Source organism: Panulirus ornatus, chromosome 34 (assembly GCF_036320965.1).
Source record: "Panulirus ornatus isolate Po-2019 chromosome 34, ASM3632096v1, whole genome shotgun sequence".
Lineage (NCBI taxonomy): Eukaryota > Metazoa > Arthropoda > Malacostraca > Decapoda > Palinuridae > Panulirus > Panulirus ornatus.
Genome location: NC_092257.1, coordinates 9,620,956 through 9,633,745, shown reverse-complemented (window position 1 = coordinate 9,633,745; position 12,790 = coordinate 9,620,956). Strand labels below are relative to the sequence as shown.

The 12,790-nt window shown below is 41.2% G+C and overlaps 1 protein-coding gene across 1 annotated transcript in view; it reads right to left on the bottom strand.

Annotated features, from left to right (window-relative positions):
* The window catches only part of LOC139759819 (transducin beta-like protein 2), a 296,157-nt gene that overhangs the window by 153,110 nt on the left and 130,257 nt on the right, over positions 1–12,790 (bottom strand). The window contains exons 4-5 of the mRNA XM_071682309.1: positions 9,821–10,010; positions 845–1,030 (exon numbers count right to left, since the gene is read on the bottom strand). Of these exons, the coding sequence (XP_071538410.1) occupies positions 845–1,030; positions 9,821–10,010 (376 nt within the window). The remainder of the gene's footprint in view (positions 1–844; positions 1,031–9,820; positions 10,011–12,790) is intronic.

The following is a 12,790-nucleotide window of genomic DNA, read 5'->3' as shown; positions in this document are numbered from 1 at the left end:
AGAAAAATCACTGGCTGCCTAGCAACCACAAACACTCAACCCTTACACAGTGAAAGAAACAAAGATCCTCCCAATACAATCCCACCTCAACATGCTCAGCACTGAATTCTATGCTTAAGCACTCAATCCCTCCCATCCAAATCATTCCATAACTAAACACCACCCTCCAAGTTGAAATAAAAAGCTTATCCCTGCCTCCCTACTCACAGATCCCTCTGCTCCCAACAAATATAACATCAACAAAACACATAAACACTGAAACACCCCATTAAACACTAAACAACTGCCTTCCAAACTCATCCTTAACTGCATCCCATAAGACATACATGCATCAGAAGCAACATTCTCCAGACAAACAAGATTCACACTTTACTGTCGAAGCTCTGGACATCATCAATTCCTACAACTCTACAAAAACCATTTCAAAATATCCCAACACCCTTCAAGCCTAACATGCACCTACTACAACAAAGACAATGAGCACTTACAACTCAATATCCCAACACTCTCTGCACATAGATGCACGCACAACATCACTACATTTTATGACCTATGGTCCTAACCAATGGACGTGGCAACTTCCTGAGTGCTGCAGGAGCCTTGTAAAACAGAAAGGACTCCTGGTGCAGGGAATAAGATAAAAGTCATGTTGGGCAGAAAATTACCTGAACAAACCCAGATAGCTTTCCTATTGCTGCTGCTCCTAGGAAAATTTCAATAAATACAATGATATTTTTCTCTCTTTACATATACAGTAATTCTTTTTCTCAAAAAAGAGTGGAACATTGTTAAACACAATGACATAAAGTAAGAACAACCTTTACATTAAACCAAAATAACTTACTGTTGGTGTCATACAGTTTCCAGGTGCCATCTTTGGATAGAGAGACCATGCGAGTGGAATCACAGTTGATGCCACAGCTATAAATGCCAGCTGTATGCCCTGTTAGGTCATACGCCCGCTTCATTCCCTCAAAGTTGCCTGTCTTGCCAAACTTGACTTCCCATACCTTCACATCAGGAGTGAATCCTAAATGTAGAGAAAACTGCATCAATGTAGTATTTACAAATATGGTGACCATATCAAACTTACATACTTTTTCATTCCTCCTATAATAAGCAGTAGACTGGATGACCTAAATAATCTGCAAAAGAAAAATGATACAAAATCTAGGTTGAAAGATGAAAAATATTACCTATTCTAAAAGTAGACTGAGCTCTAAATACAACAACCATATGAAAGTTAAACCTAAATACTTTTGTCCTAGCTCTTTTTAGAGGATGGGAGTTATTACATATCACATAGATGCACAGACCCAAGGTCCAAGTAAGGTAACATGATATACCAGTATATCATAATGATTGACTAAATGAAATATTCAATGCCTGAGAGTGACAAGTCATAATCAAGCTCAATTTTGAAGACATGAAGGCTGTTGCTCAGAACAACATTTTCTGTGAACTTATTCTATGCATCAATAACGTCACTAGTAAAGAAAAATTTCGTAATGTCCAGATTAACTCGGTGACTTCTAAGTTTTAGTCCATTTCCTCTCGTTGGTAATACTGGAGCTATTGTAAAGAATTTTCTATCGCTGTTGAATCTTTTAAGTATTTCAAAACATTCAATTAATTTGCCTTAGACACACTCCTTGCTTAGATAGAACAAGTTTAATTCTCACAATCTCTCCTCATGTGGTTTTTAACACAAGGAAGGAATCAATTCAGCTGCTCTTCAATGCAGTGCTTCCAATTTAAGAATATCCTTGCTTAAGTGGGGAGCCCAAAATAGCACTGCATATATGAGGTGTGGCCTAAATAGACTTAGCAATAGCGGCAATATCACATCCTTGTTTTTGTATGTAAAGTTTATATTAATAATGCCTAATATCTAAATTGCTTTCTTAGCAGCTTCATTGCAATACTGGGAGAATTTGAAGTTGTTGCAGATAGATTAGATTTCTGCCGGTGTCCCAGCAAATCTATCGTGCACCCCATGTTCATCTTGTGAGTGGAAGCACAAAAGGAGTACATGGGTCACAAAAGGTTTTAGGCAGACCCAAGTGAGTTGATATTACATATGATGTTACAATTCGTATTTCAGTACATACATTATATAGTTTCATTTGGTAAGTTTTACCAACTAGATGCAAAAAGTGGATAAAACTTAAAATTTCAAGTATCTTGTTATCAACAATAAGGTGTTATGACATTTCTTGCAGGGTTAGTTTAGATCTATCCCTAAAAGGCTTTATTTTTTCACATTCTAAGACATGGTGTTCTAGTTTGTGTCCAAATCTTCGACCACAAACTTTACAATTCACAAGGATAACATCTCCAGTTAGGATAAAGCTCCAAAAGTCCCTATAGCCTAGCCTTGGCCGAAAAACTACATCAAGTAATCTGCTGATCTTATTACTTTCTCCATAAACATGTTTTACTTTACACATTTCACTGCAATGGGAAACTTTCTACTAATGCTTATCTGAACTAGTCTTCATGCTTCAAAGAGGTCAATTAGTTCCTTTCTAATTGCAGTTTTGAGGCTTCTAACTGACAACCCAACATTGTTTTCAACATCATCTTTACTAAGTGCAAGTTTGGCTAAAGTATCAGCTTTGTTAGGCTTACAGAGACCTATATGAGAAGAAATCCATTACAATTTGATATTAATCCCTTACGCAATAATGTCTGAGTATTTTATCTGGCTTCAGAGACCAGCACGTTACATTCTGATCTCAGAGTGTGAAGTGCAAGAAGTGAACATAAAGAACCAGTGATAATAAACTGTCTGTGGCAGTGATTTCTACCTCCTCAAGAGATACAAGTATGGCGAACAGTTCAGTCTGCAGAGTAGATGCCCAGTTATTTATTCTAACATTTTCCTCTAATCTATTACCACTGGGCTTGATCACAATGGCAGCACTGCCTACCCTCCCAGTGGTAGAGTCACAAGAAGTGTCAGAATAAATGCACTGGGCCACATTATTGTCAGTCTGGAGTTTATGTATATGTTCAAGAGCACTGGTCTTAGCTAGGTGTTGAAGGTGAAGATTATAAGTAATTAGTGTCTTTGGAGGATAAGTGGATATAAAGACGTCAAAGGGAGTTATCTGCCAGGGAGGCAGGAAATGCTGCAGCTTCCTAATTCTATTTATTGTTCTACTATACTATGTCGCTGCCTCCCGCATTAGCGAGGTAGCACAAGGAAACAGACAAAAGAATGGCCCAACCCATACACGTACACATGTGTATACATAAACGCCCACACACGCACATATACATACCTGTACATTTCAACGTATACATACATATACATACACAGATATATATATACACAATGTACATATTCATACTTGCTGCCCTCATCCATTCCCGTCACCACCCTGCCACACATGAAATTTCACATTCGTTCACTCTCAGTCTCTAGCTGTCATGTGTAACGCACTGAAACCACAGCTCCTATTCCACATGCAAACCCCACAAAACTTTCCATGGTTTACCCCAGATGCTTCATATCGACAGCACGTCGACCCTAGTATACATATTGTTACAATTCAATTTATTCCAGGCACACCTTTCACCCTCCTGTATGTTCAGGCCCTGATAATTCAAAATCTTTTTCACTCCATCCTTCCACCACCAATCTGGTCTCCCACTTCTCCTCGTTCCCTTCACGTCTGACACATATATCCTCTTTGTCAATCTTTCCTCACTCATTCTCTCCATGTGACCAAACCGTTTCAACACACCTTCTGCTCTCTCAACCACGCTCTTTTTATTACCACACATCTCTCTTACCCATTCATTACTTACTCGATCAAACCACCTCACACCACATATTGTCCACATTTCATCTCTAACACATCCACCCTCCTCCGCACAACCCAATCTACAGCCCATGCCTTGCAACCATATAACATTGTTGGAACCACTATTCCTTCAAACATACCCATTTTTGCTCTCCAAGATAACATTCTCACCTTCCACACATTCTTCAACACTCCCAGAACCTTCCTCCCCTCCCCCACCCTGTGACTCACTTCTGCTTCTATGGTTCCATCTGCTGCCAAATCCACTCCCAGATATCTAAAACAATTCACTTCCTCCAGTTTTTCTCCATTCAAACTTACCTCCCAATTAACTTGTCCCTCAACCCTACTGAACCTAACAACCTTGCTCTTATTCATATTTACTCTCACCTTTCTTCTTTCACACACTTTACCAAACTCAGTCACCAACTTCTGCAGTTTCTCACTCATCAGTGCTATATCATCAGCGAACAACAACTGACTCACTTCCCAAGCCCTCTCATCCACAACTGACTCACTTCCCAAGCCCTCTCATCCACAACAGACTGCATGCTTGTCCGTCTCTCCAAAGCTCTTGCATTCACCTCCCTAACCACCCCATCCATAAACAAATTAAACAACCATGAAGACATCATGCACCCCTGCCGCAAACCTACATTCACTGGGAACCAATCACTTTCCATTCTTCCTACTTGTACACATGCCTTACATCCTCAGTAAAAAGTTTTCACTGCTTCTACCAACTTACCTCCACACCATATACTCTTAATACCTTCCAAAAAGCATCTCTATCAACTCTATCATATGCCTTCTCCAGATCCATAAATGCTACATACATCTGTTATTCTATTTCTCATATACATTCTTCAAAGCAAACACCTGATCCACACATCCTCTACCATTTCTGAAATCACACTGCTCTTCCCCAATCTGATACTCTGTACATGTCTTCACCCTCTCAATCAATACCCTCCCATATAATTTCCCACGAATACTCAACAAACTTATACCTCTGTAATTTGAACACTCACCTTTATCCCCTTTGCCTTTGTACAATGGCACTATGCATGCAATCCGCCAATACTTAAGCACTTCACCATGAACCTTGCATACAATGAATATCCTTACCAACCAGTCAACAATAAATTAATAAAGTCTACTACGATATCATCCAAACCCACCACCTTGCTGCAAAGCTTTCAAAACCTCTTCTCTGTTTACCAAACCATTCTCCCTGACCCTCTCACTTCACACATCACCTTGACCAAAACACCCGATATCTGCCACATCAAACACATTCAACAAACCTTCAAAATACTCACTTCATCTCCTCACTTTATCACTACTTGTTATTACCTCCCCATTAGCCCCTTTCACCGATGTTCCCATTTGTTCTCTTGTCTTACGCACTTTATTTACCTCCTTCCAAAACATCTTTTCATTCTCCCTAAAATTCAACAATACTCTCTCACCCTAACTCTCATTTGCCCTCTTTTTCTTATTTTGCACCTTTCTCTCGACCTCTTGCCTCTTTCTTTTATACATCTCCCAGTCATTTGCACTACTTCCCTGCAAAAATTGTCTAAACGCCTCACTCTTCTCTTTCACTAACAATCTTACTTCTTCATCCCACCACTCACTACCCTTTCTAATCTGCCCACCTCCCACGCTTCTCATGCCACAAGCATCTTTTGCACAAACCATCACTGCTTCCCTAAATACATTCTATTCCTCCCCCACTCCCCTTATGTCATTTGGTCTCACCTTTTGCCATTCTGCAATCAATCTATCCTGATACTTCCTCATACAAGTCTCCTCCCCAAGCTCACTTACTCTCACCACTCTCTTCACCCCAACATTCTCTCTTCTTTTCTGAAAACCTCTAAAAATCTTCACCTTCACCTCCACTAGATAATGATCAAACATCCCTCCAGTTGCCCCTCTCAGCACATTAACATCCGAAAGTCTCTCTTTCATGTGCGTATCGCTTAACATGTAATCCAGTAATGCTCTCTGGCCATCTCTCCTATTCACATTCGTATACTTATGCATATCTCTCTTTTTAAACCAGGTCTTCCCAATCACCAGTCCTTTTTCAGCACATAAATCTACAAGCTCTTCAACATTTCCATTTACAACTCTGAACACCCCATGTACACTATTTATTCTATCTATATCCCTGGTGCCCGATCCCAGCAAGGGCTTCCTCAAAGGGGTGGCCCGTGAAATGATGAGTAAACTCCACTACCACTTCTTAACCTTTAGTGCCTCACCCTTAACAGGCCAAAGGGCAGCTCTAGCGCAGTGTCTGCAAAGGCTCCTACCCAATGTTCTTACAGACAACATCTATTCAATGTTCCTGCCTAAAATTCCCATTCTAGGTTATCAGAATTTTATTGTAATATTAGAAATTCAATTGCCTAATTTCAAATATTGCTAATGATAAAGAAAGAGATCTTTTTACACACCAGTAGTTGCAATAAAACGTCCACATGGAGACAGAGTAGCAGAATATGTGTCACCATGTCGAGTATCAATTGCCTCCATGATTTCCCCACGTAAACTCCATATGATAAGCTGGTTCTTGTCGTTGCATGTCATGATAAATTTACCTGACACAGCCACATCCATGGATATGATGTCAGCAACATCACTATGCTGCAAAAAGTTTTGAGACATTTACATTTTGGAAAATTATTTTCTACTCTCTCTCTCTCTCTCTCTCTCTCTCTCTCTCTCTCTCTCTCTCTCTCTCTCTCTCTCTCTCCCCCTTTGGAGAGAGTAGCTAACTAAACACCAAGGGTAAAAAAGGAAGATAATTTAAAGTTCCTAGCTAACAGAACGTTCAAAATGGCAGCAAACAGAACCATGTTTGAGGAGGAACTCTTATATGAGATACCACAGGGAATGGCATTAGCCTTAGTACACTTTGTAATAATGATAAAGAAAAGACATCAACACCAAAGTAAAGGAAACCATAGTAAGGAGCTTGGCTAATGAAACCTAAACATATTACATTTTTTTTTTCTTTTTTTTTTTTTTTTTTTATACTTTGTCGCTGTCTCCCGCGTTTGCGAGGTAGCGCAAGGAAACAGACGAAAGAAATGGCCCAACCCCCCCCCCCATACACATGTACATACACACGTCCACACACGCAAATATACATACCTACACAGCTTTCCATGGTTTACCCCAGACGCTTCACATGCCTTGCTTCAATCCACTGACAGCACGTCAACCCCTGTATACCACATGACTCCAATTCACTCTATTTCTTGCCCTCCTTTCACCCTCCTGCATGTTCAGGCCCCGATCACACAAAATCTTTTTCACTCCATCTTTCCACCTCCAATTTGGTCTCCCTCTTCTCCTCGTTCCCTTCACCTCCGACACATATATCCTCTTGGTCAATCTCTCCTCACTCATTCTCTCCATGTGCCCAAACCATTTCAAAACACCCTCTTCTGCTCTCTCAACCACGCTCTTTTTATTTCCACACATCTCTCTTACCCTTACGTTACTTACTCGCTCAAACCACCTCACACCACACATTGTCCTCAAACATCTCATTTCCAGCACATCCATCCTCCTGCGCACATCTCTATCCATAGCCCACGCCTCGCAACCATACAGCATTGTTGGAACCACTATTCCCTCAAACATACCCATTTTTGCTTTCCGAGATAATGTTCTCGACTTCCACACATTTTTCAAGGCTCCCAAAATTTTCGCCCCCTCCCCCACCCTATGATCCACTTCCGCTTCCATGGTTCCATCCGCTGACAGATCCACTCCCAGATATCTAAAACACTTCACTTCCTCCAGTTTTTCTCCATTCAAACTCACCTCCCAATTGACTTGACCCTCACCCCTACTGTACCTAATAACCTTGCTCTTATTCACATTTACTCTCAACTTTCTTCTTCCACACACTTTACCAAACTCAGTCACCAGCTTCTGCAGTTTCTCACATGAATCAGCCACCAGCGCTGTATCATCAGCGAACAACAATTGACTCACTTCCCAAGCTCTCTCATCCCCAACAGACTTCATACTTGCCCCTCTTTCCAGGACTCTTGCATTTACCTCCTTTACAACCCCATCCATAAACAAATTAAACAACCATGGAGACATCACACACCCCTGCCGCAAACCTACATTCACTGAGAACCAATCACTTTCCTCTCTTCCTACACGTACACATGCCTTACATCCTCGATAAAAACTTTTCACTGCTTCTAACAACTTGCCTCCCACACCATATATTCTTAATACCTTCCACAGAGCATCTCTATCAACTCTATCATATGCCTTCTCCAGATCCATAAATGCTACATACAAATCCATTTGCTTTTCTAAGTATTTCTCACATACATTCTTCAAAGCAAACACCTGATCCACACATCCTCTACCACTTCTGAAACCGCACTGCTCTTCCCCAATCTGATGCTCTGTACATGCCTTCACCCTCTCAATCAATACCCTCCCATATAATTTACCAGGAATACTCAACAAACTTATACCTCTGTAATTTGAGCACTCACTCTTATCCCCTTTGCCTTTGTACAATGGCACTATGCACGCATTCCGCCAATCCTCAGGCACCTCACCATGAGTCATACATACATTAAATAACCTTACCAACCAGTCAACAATACAGTCACCCCCTTTCTTAATAAATTCCACTGCAATACCATCCAAACCTGCTGCCTTGCCGGCTTTCATCTTCCGCAAAGCTTTTACTACCTCTTCTCTGTTTACCAAATCATTTTCCCTAACCCTCTCACTTTACACATCACCTTGACCAAAACACCCGATATCTGCCACATCAAACACATTCAACAAACCTTCAAAATACTCACTTCATCTCCTCACTTTATCACTACTTGTTATTACCTCCCCATTAGCCCCTTTCACCGATGTTCCCATTTGTTCTCTTGTCTTACGCACTTTATTTACCTCCTTCCAAAACATCTTTTCATTCTCCCTAAAATTCAACAATACTCTCTCACCCTAACTCTCATTTGCCCTCTTTTTCTTATTTTGCACCTTTCTCTCGACCTCTTGCCTCTTTCTTTTATACATCTCCCAGTCATTTGCACTACTTCCCTGCAAAAATTGTCTAAACGCCTCACTCTTCTCTTTCACTAACAATCTTACTTCTTCATCCCACCACTCACTACCCTTTCTAATCTGCCCACCTCCCACGCTTCTCATGCCACAAGCATCTTTTGCACAAACCATCACTGCTTCCCTAAATACATTCTATTCCTCCCCCACTCCCCTTATGTCATTTGGTCTCACCTTTTGCCATTCTGCAATCAATCTATCCTGATACTTCCTCATACAAGTCTCCTCCCCAAGCTCACTTACTCTCACCACTCTCTTCACCCCAACATTCTCTCTTCTTTTCTGAAAACCTCTAAAAATCTTCACCTTCACCTCCACTAGATAATGATCAAACATCCCTCCAGTTGCCCCTCTCAGCACATTAACATCCGAAAGTCTCTCTTTCATGTGCGTATCGCTTAACATGTAATCCAGTAATGCTCTCTGGCCATCTCTCCTATTCACATTCGTATACTTATGCATATCTCTCTTTTTAAACCAGGTCTTCCCAATCACCAGTCCTTTTTCAGCACATAAATCTACAAGCTCTTCAACATTTCCATTTACAACTCTGAACACCCCATGTACACTATTTATTCTATCTATATCCCTGGTGCCCGATCCCAGCAAGGGCTTCCTCAAAGGGGTGGCCCGTGAAATGATGAGTAAACTCCACTACCACTTCTTAACCTTTAGTGCCTCACCCTTAACAGGCCAAAGGGCAGCTCTAGCGCAGTGTCTGCAAAGGCTCCTACCCAATGTTCTTACAGACAACATCTATTCAATGTTCCTGCCTAAAATTCCCATTCTAGGTTATCAGAATTTTATTGTAATATTAGAAATTCAATTGCCTAATTTCAAATATTGCTAATGATAAAGAAAGAGATCTTTTTACACACCAGTAGTTGCAATAAAACGTCCACATGGAGACAGAGTAGCAGAATATGTGTCACCATGTCGAGTATCAATTGCCTCCATGATTTCCCCACGTAAACTCCATATGATAAGCTGGTTCTTGTCGTTGCATGTCATGATAAATTTACCTGACACAGCCACATCCATGGATATGATGTCAGCAACATCACTATGCTGCAAAAAGTTTTGAGACATTTACATTTTGGAAAATTATTTTCTACTCTCTCTCTCTCTCTCTCTCTCTCTCTCTCTCTCTCTCTCTCTCTCTCTCTCTCTCTCTCTCTCTCCCCCTTTGGAGAGAGTAGCTAACTAAACACCAAGGGTAAAAAAGGAAGATAATTTAAAGTTCCTAGCTAACAGAACGTTCAAAATGGCAGCAAACAGAACCATGTTTGAGGAGGAACTCTTATATGAGATACCACAGGGAATGGCATTAGCCTTAGTACACTTTGTAATAATGATAAAGAAAAGACATCAACACCAAAGTAAAGGAAACCATAGTAAGGAGCTTGGCTAATGAAACCTAAACATATTACTTTTTTTTTTTTTTTTTTTTTTTTTTTTTATACTTTGTCGCTGTCTCCCGCGTTTGCGAGGTAGCGCAAGGAAACAGACGAAAGAAATGGCCCAACCCCCCCCCCCATACACATGTACATACACACGTCCACACACGCAAATATACATACCTACACAGCTTTCCATGGTTTACCCCAGACGCTTCACATGCCTTGCTTCAATCCACTGACAGCACGTCAACCCCTGTATACCACATGACTCCAATTCACTCTATTTCTTGCCCTCCTTTCACCCTCCTGCATGTTCAGGCCCCGATCACACAAAATCTTTTTCACTCCATCTTTCCACCTCCAATTTGGTCTCCCTCTTCTCCTCGTTCCCTTCACCTCCGACACATATATCCTCTTGGTCAATCTCTCCTCACTCATTCTCTCCATGTGCCCAAACCATTTCAAAACACCCTCTTCTGCTCTCTCAACCACGCTCTTTTTATTTCCACACATCTCTCTTACCCTTACGTTACTTACTCGCTCAAACCACCTCACACCACACATTGTCCTCAAACATCTCATTTCCAGCACATCCATCCTCCTGCGCACATCTCTATCCATAGCCCACGCCTCGCAACCATACAGCATTGTTGGAACCACTATTCCCTCAAACATACCCATTTTTGCTTTCCGAGATAATGTTCTCGACTTCCACACATTTTTCAAGGCTCCCAAAATTTTCGCCCCCTCCCCCACCCTATGATCCACTTCCGCTTCCATGGTTCCATCCGCTGACAGATCCACTCCCAGATATCTAAAACACTTCACTTCCTCCAGTTTTTCTCCATTCAAACTCACCTCCCAATTGACTTGACCCTCACCCCTACTGTACCTAATAACCTTGCTCTTATTCACATTTACTCTCAACTTTCTTCTTCCACACACTTTACCAAACTCAGTCACCAGCTTCTGCAGTTTCTCACATGAATCAGCCACCAGCGCTGTATCATCAGCGAACAACAATTGACTCACTTCCCAAGCTCTCTCATCCCCAACAGACTTCATACTTGCCCCTCTTTCCAGGACTCTTGCATTTACCTCCTTTACAACCCCATCCATAAACAAATTAAACAACCATGGAGACATCACACACCCCTGCCGCAAACCTACATTCACTGAGAACCAATCACTTTCCTCTCTTCCTACACGTACACATGCCTTACATCCTCGATAAAAACTTTTCACTGCTTCTAACAACTTGCCTCCCACACCATATATTCTTAATACCTTCCACAGAGCATCTCTATCAACTCTATCATATGCCTTCTCCAGATCCATAAATGCTACATACAAATCCATTTGCTTTTCTAAGTATTTCTCACATACATTCTTCAAAGCAAACACCTGATCCACACATCCTCTACCACTTCTGAAACCGCACTGCTCTTCCCCAATCTGATGCTCTGTACATGCCTTCACCCTCTCAATCAATACCCTCCCATATAATTTACCAGGAATACTCAACAAACTTATACCTCTGTAATTTGAGCACTCACTCTTATCCCCTTTGCCTTTGTACAATGGCACTATGCACGCATTCCGCCAATCCTCAGGCACCTCACCATGAGTCATACATACATTAAATAACCTTACCAACCAGTCAACAATACAGTCACCCCCTTTCTTAATAAATTCCACTGCAATACCATCCAAACCTGCTGCCTTGCCGGCTTTCATCTTCCGCAAAGCTTTTACTACCTCTTCTCTGTTTACCAAATCATTTTCCCTAACCCTCTCACTTTGCACACCACCTCGACCAAAACACCTTATATCTGCCACTCTGTCATCAGACACATTCAACAAACCTTCAAAATACTCATTCCATCTCCTTCTCACATCACCGCTACTTGTTATCACCTCCCCATTTACGCCCTTCACTGAAGTTCCCATTTGCTCCCTTGTCTTACGCACCCTATTTACCTCCTTCCAGAACATCTTTTTATTCTCCCTAAAATTTACTGATAGTCTCTCACCCCAACTCTCATTTGCCCTTTTTTTCACCTCTTGCACCTTTCTCTTGACCTCCTGTCTCTTTCTTTTATACTTCTCCCATATATTACATATATTACATATTACATATTACATATATTACAGAATTTCACCAAGCAGTTAGCAGGTGGTAGGTAGCCAACAACCAGGAAGGTATATTACCAGTACTACCCATCTGAGTATCAGGAGGGTTAGTGACATCTACTTAATGATCAAGCACTTCAGTGGATGTCAAGTTGCATTCCTCTGACCCAGGCAGCTGTCTTTTCTTTCTGCCTCACTAACATGTGAACTACTGGCAAACATACAATATCTCCTTGTCATATGTAACACTTGACAACACAACTCACAAAGTTCGTTGTTCATAACTCTAGTCTTTCCTGCAGTGAGCACTCTGCA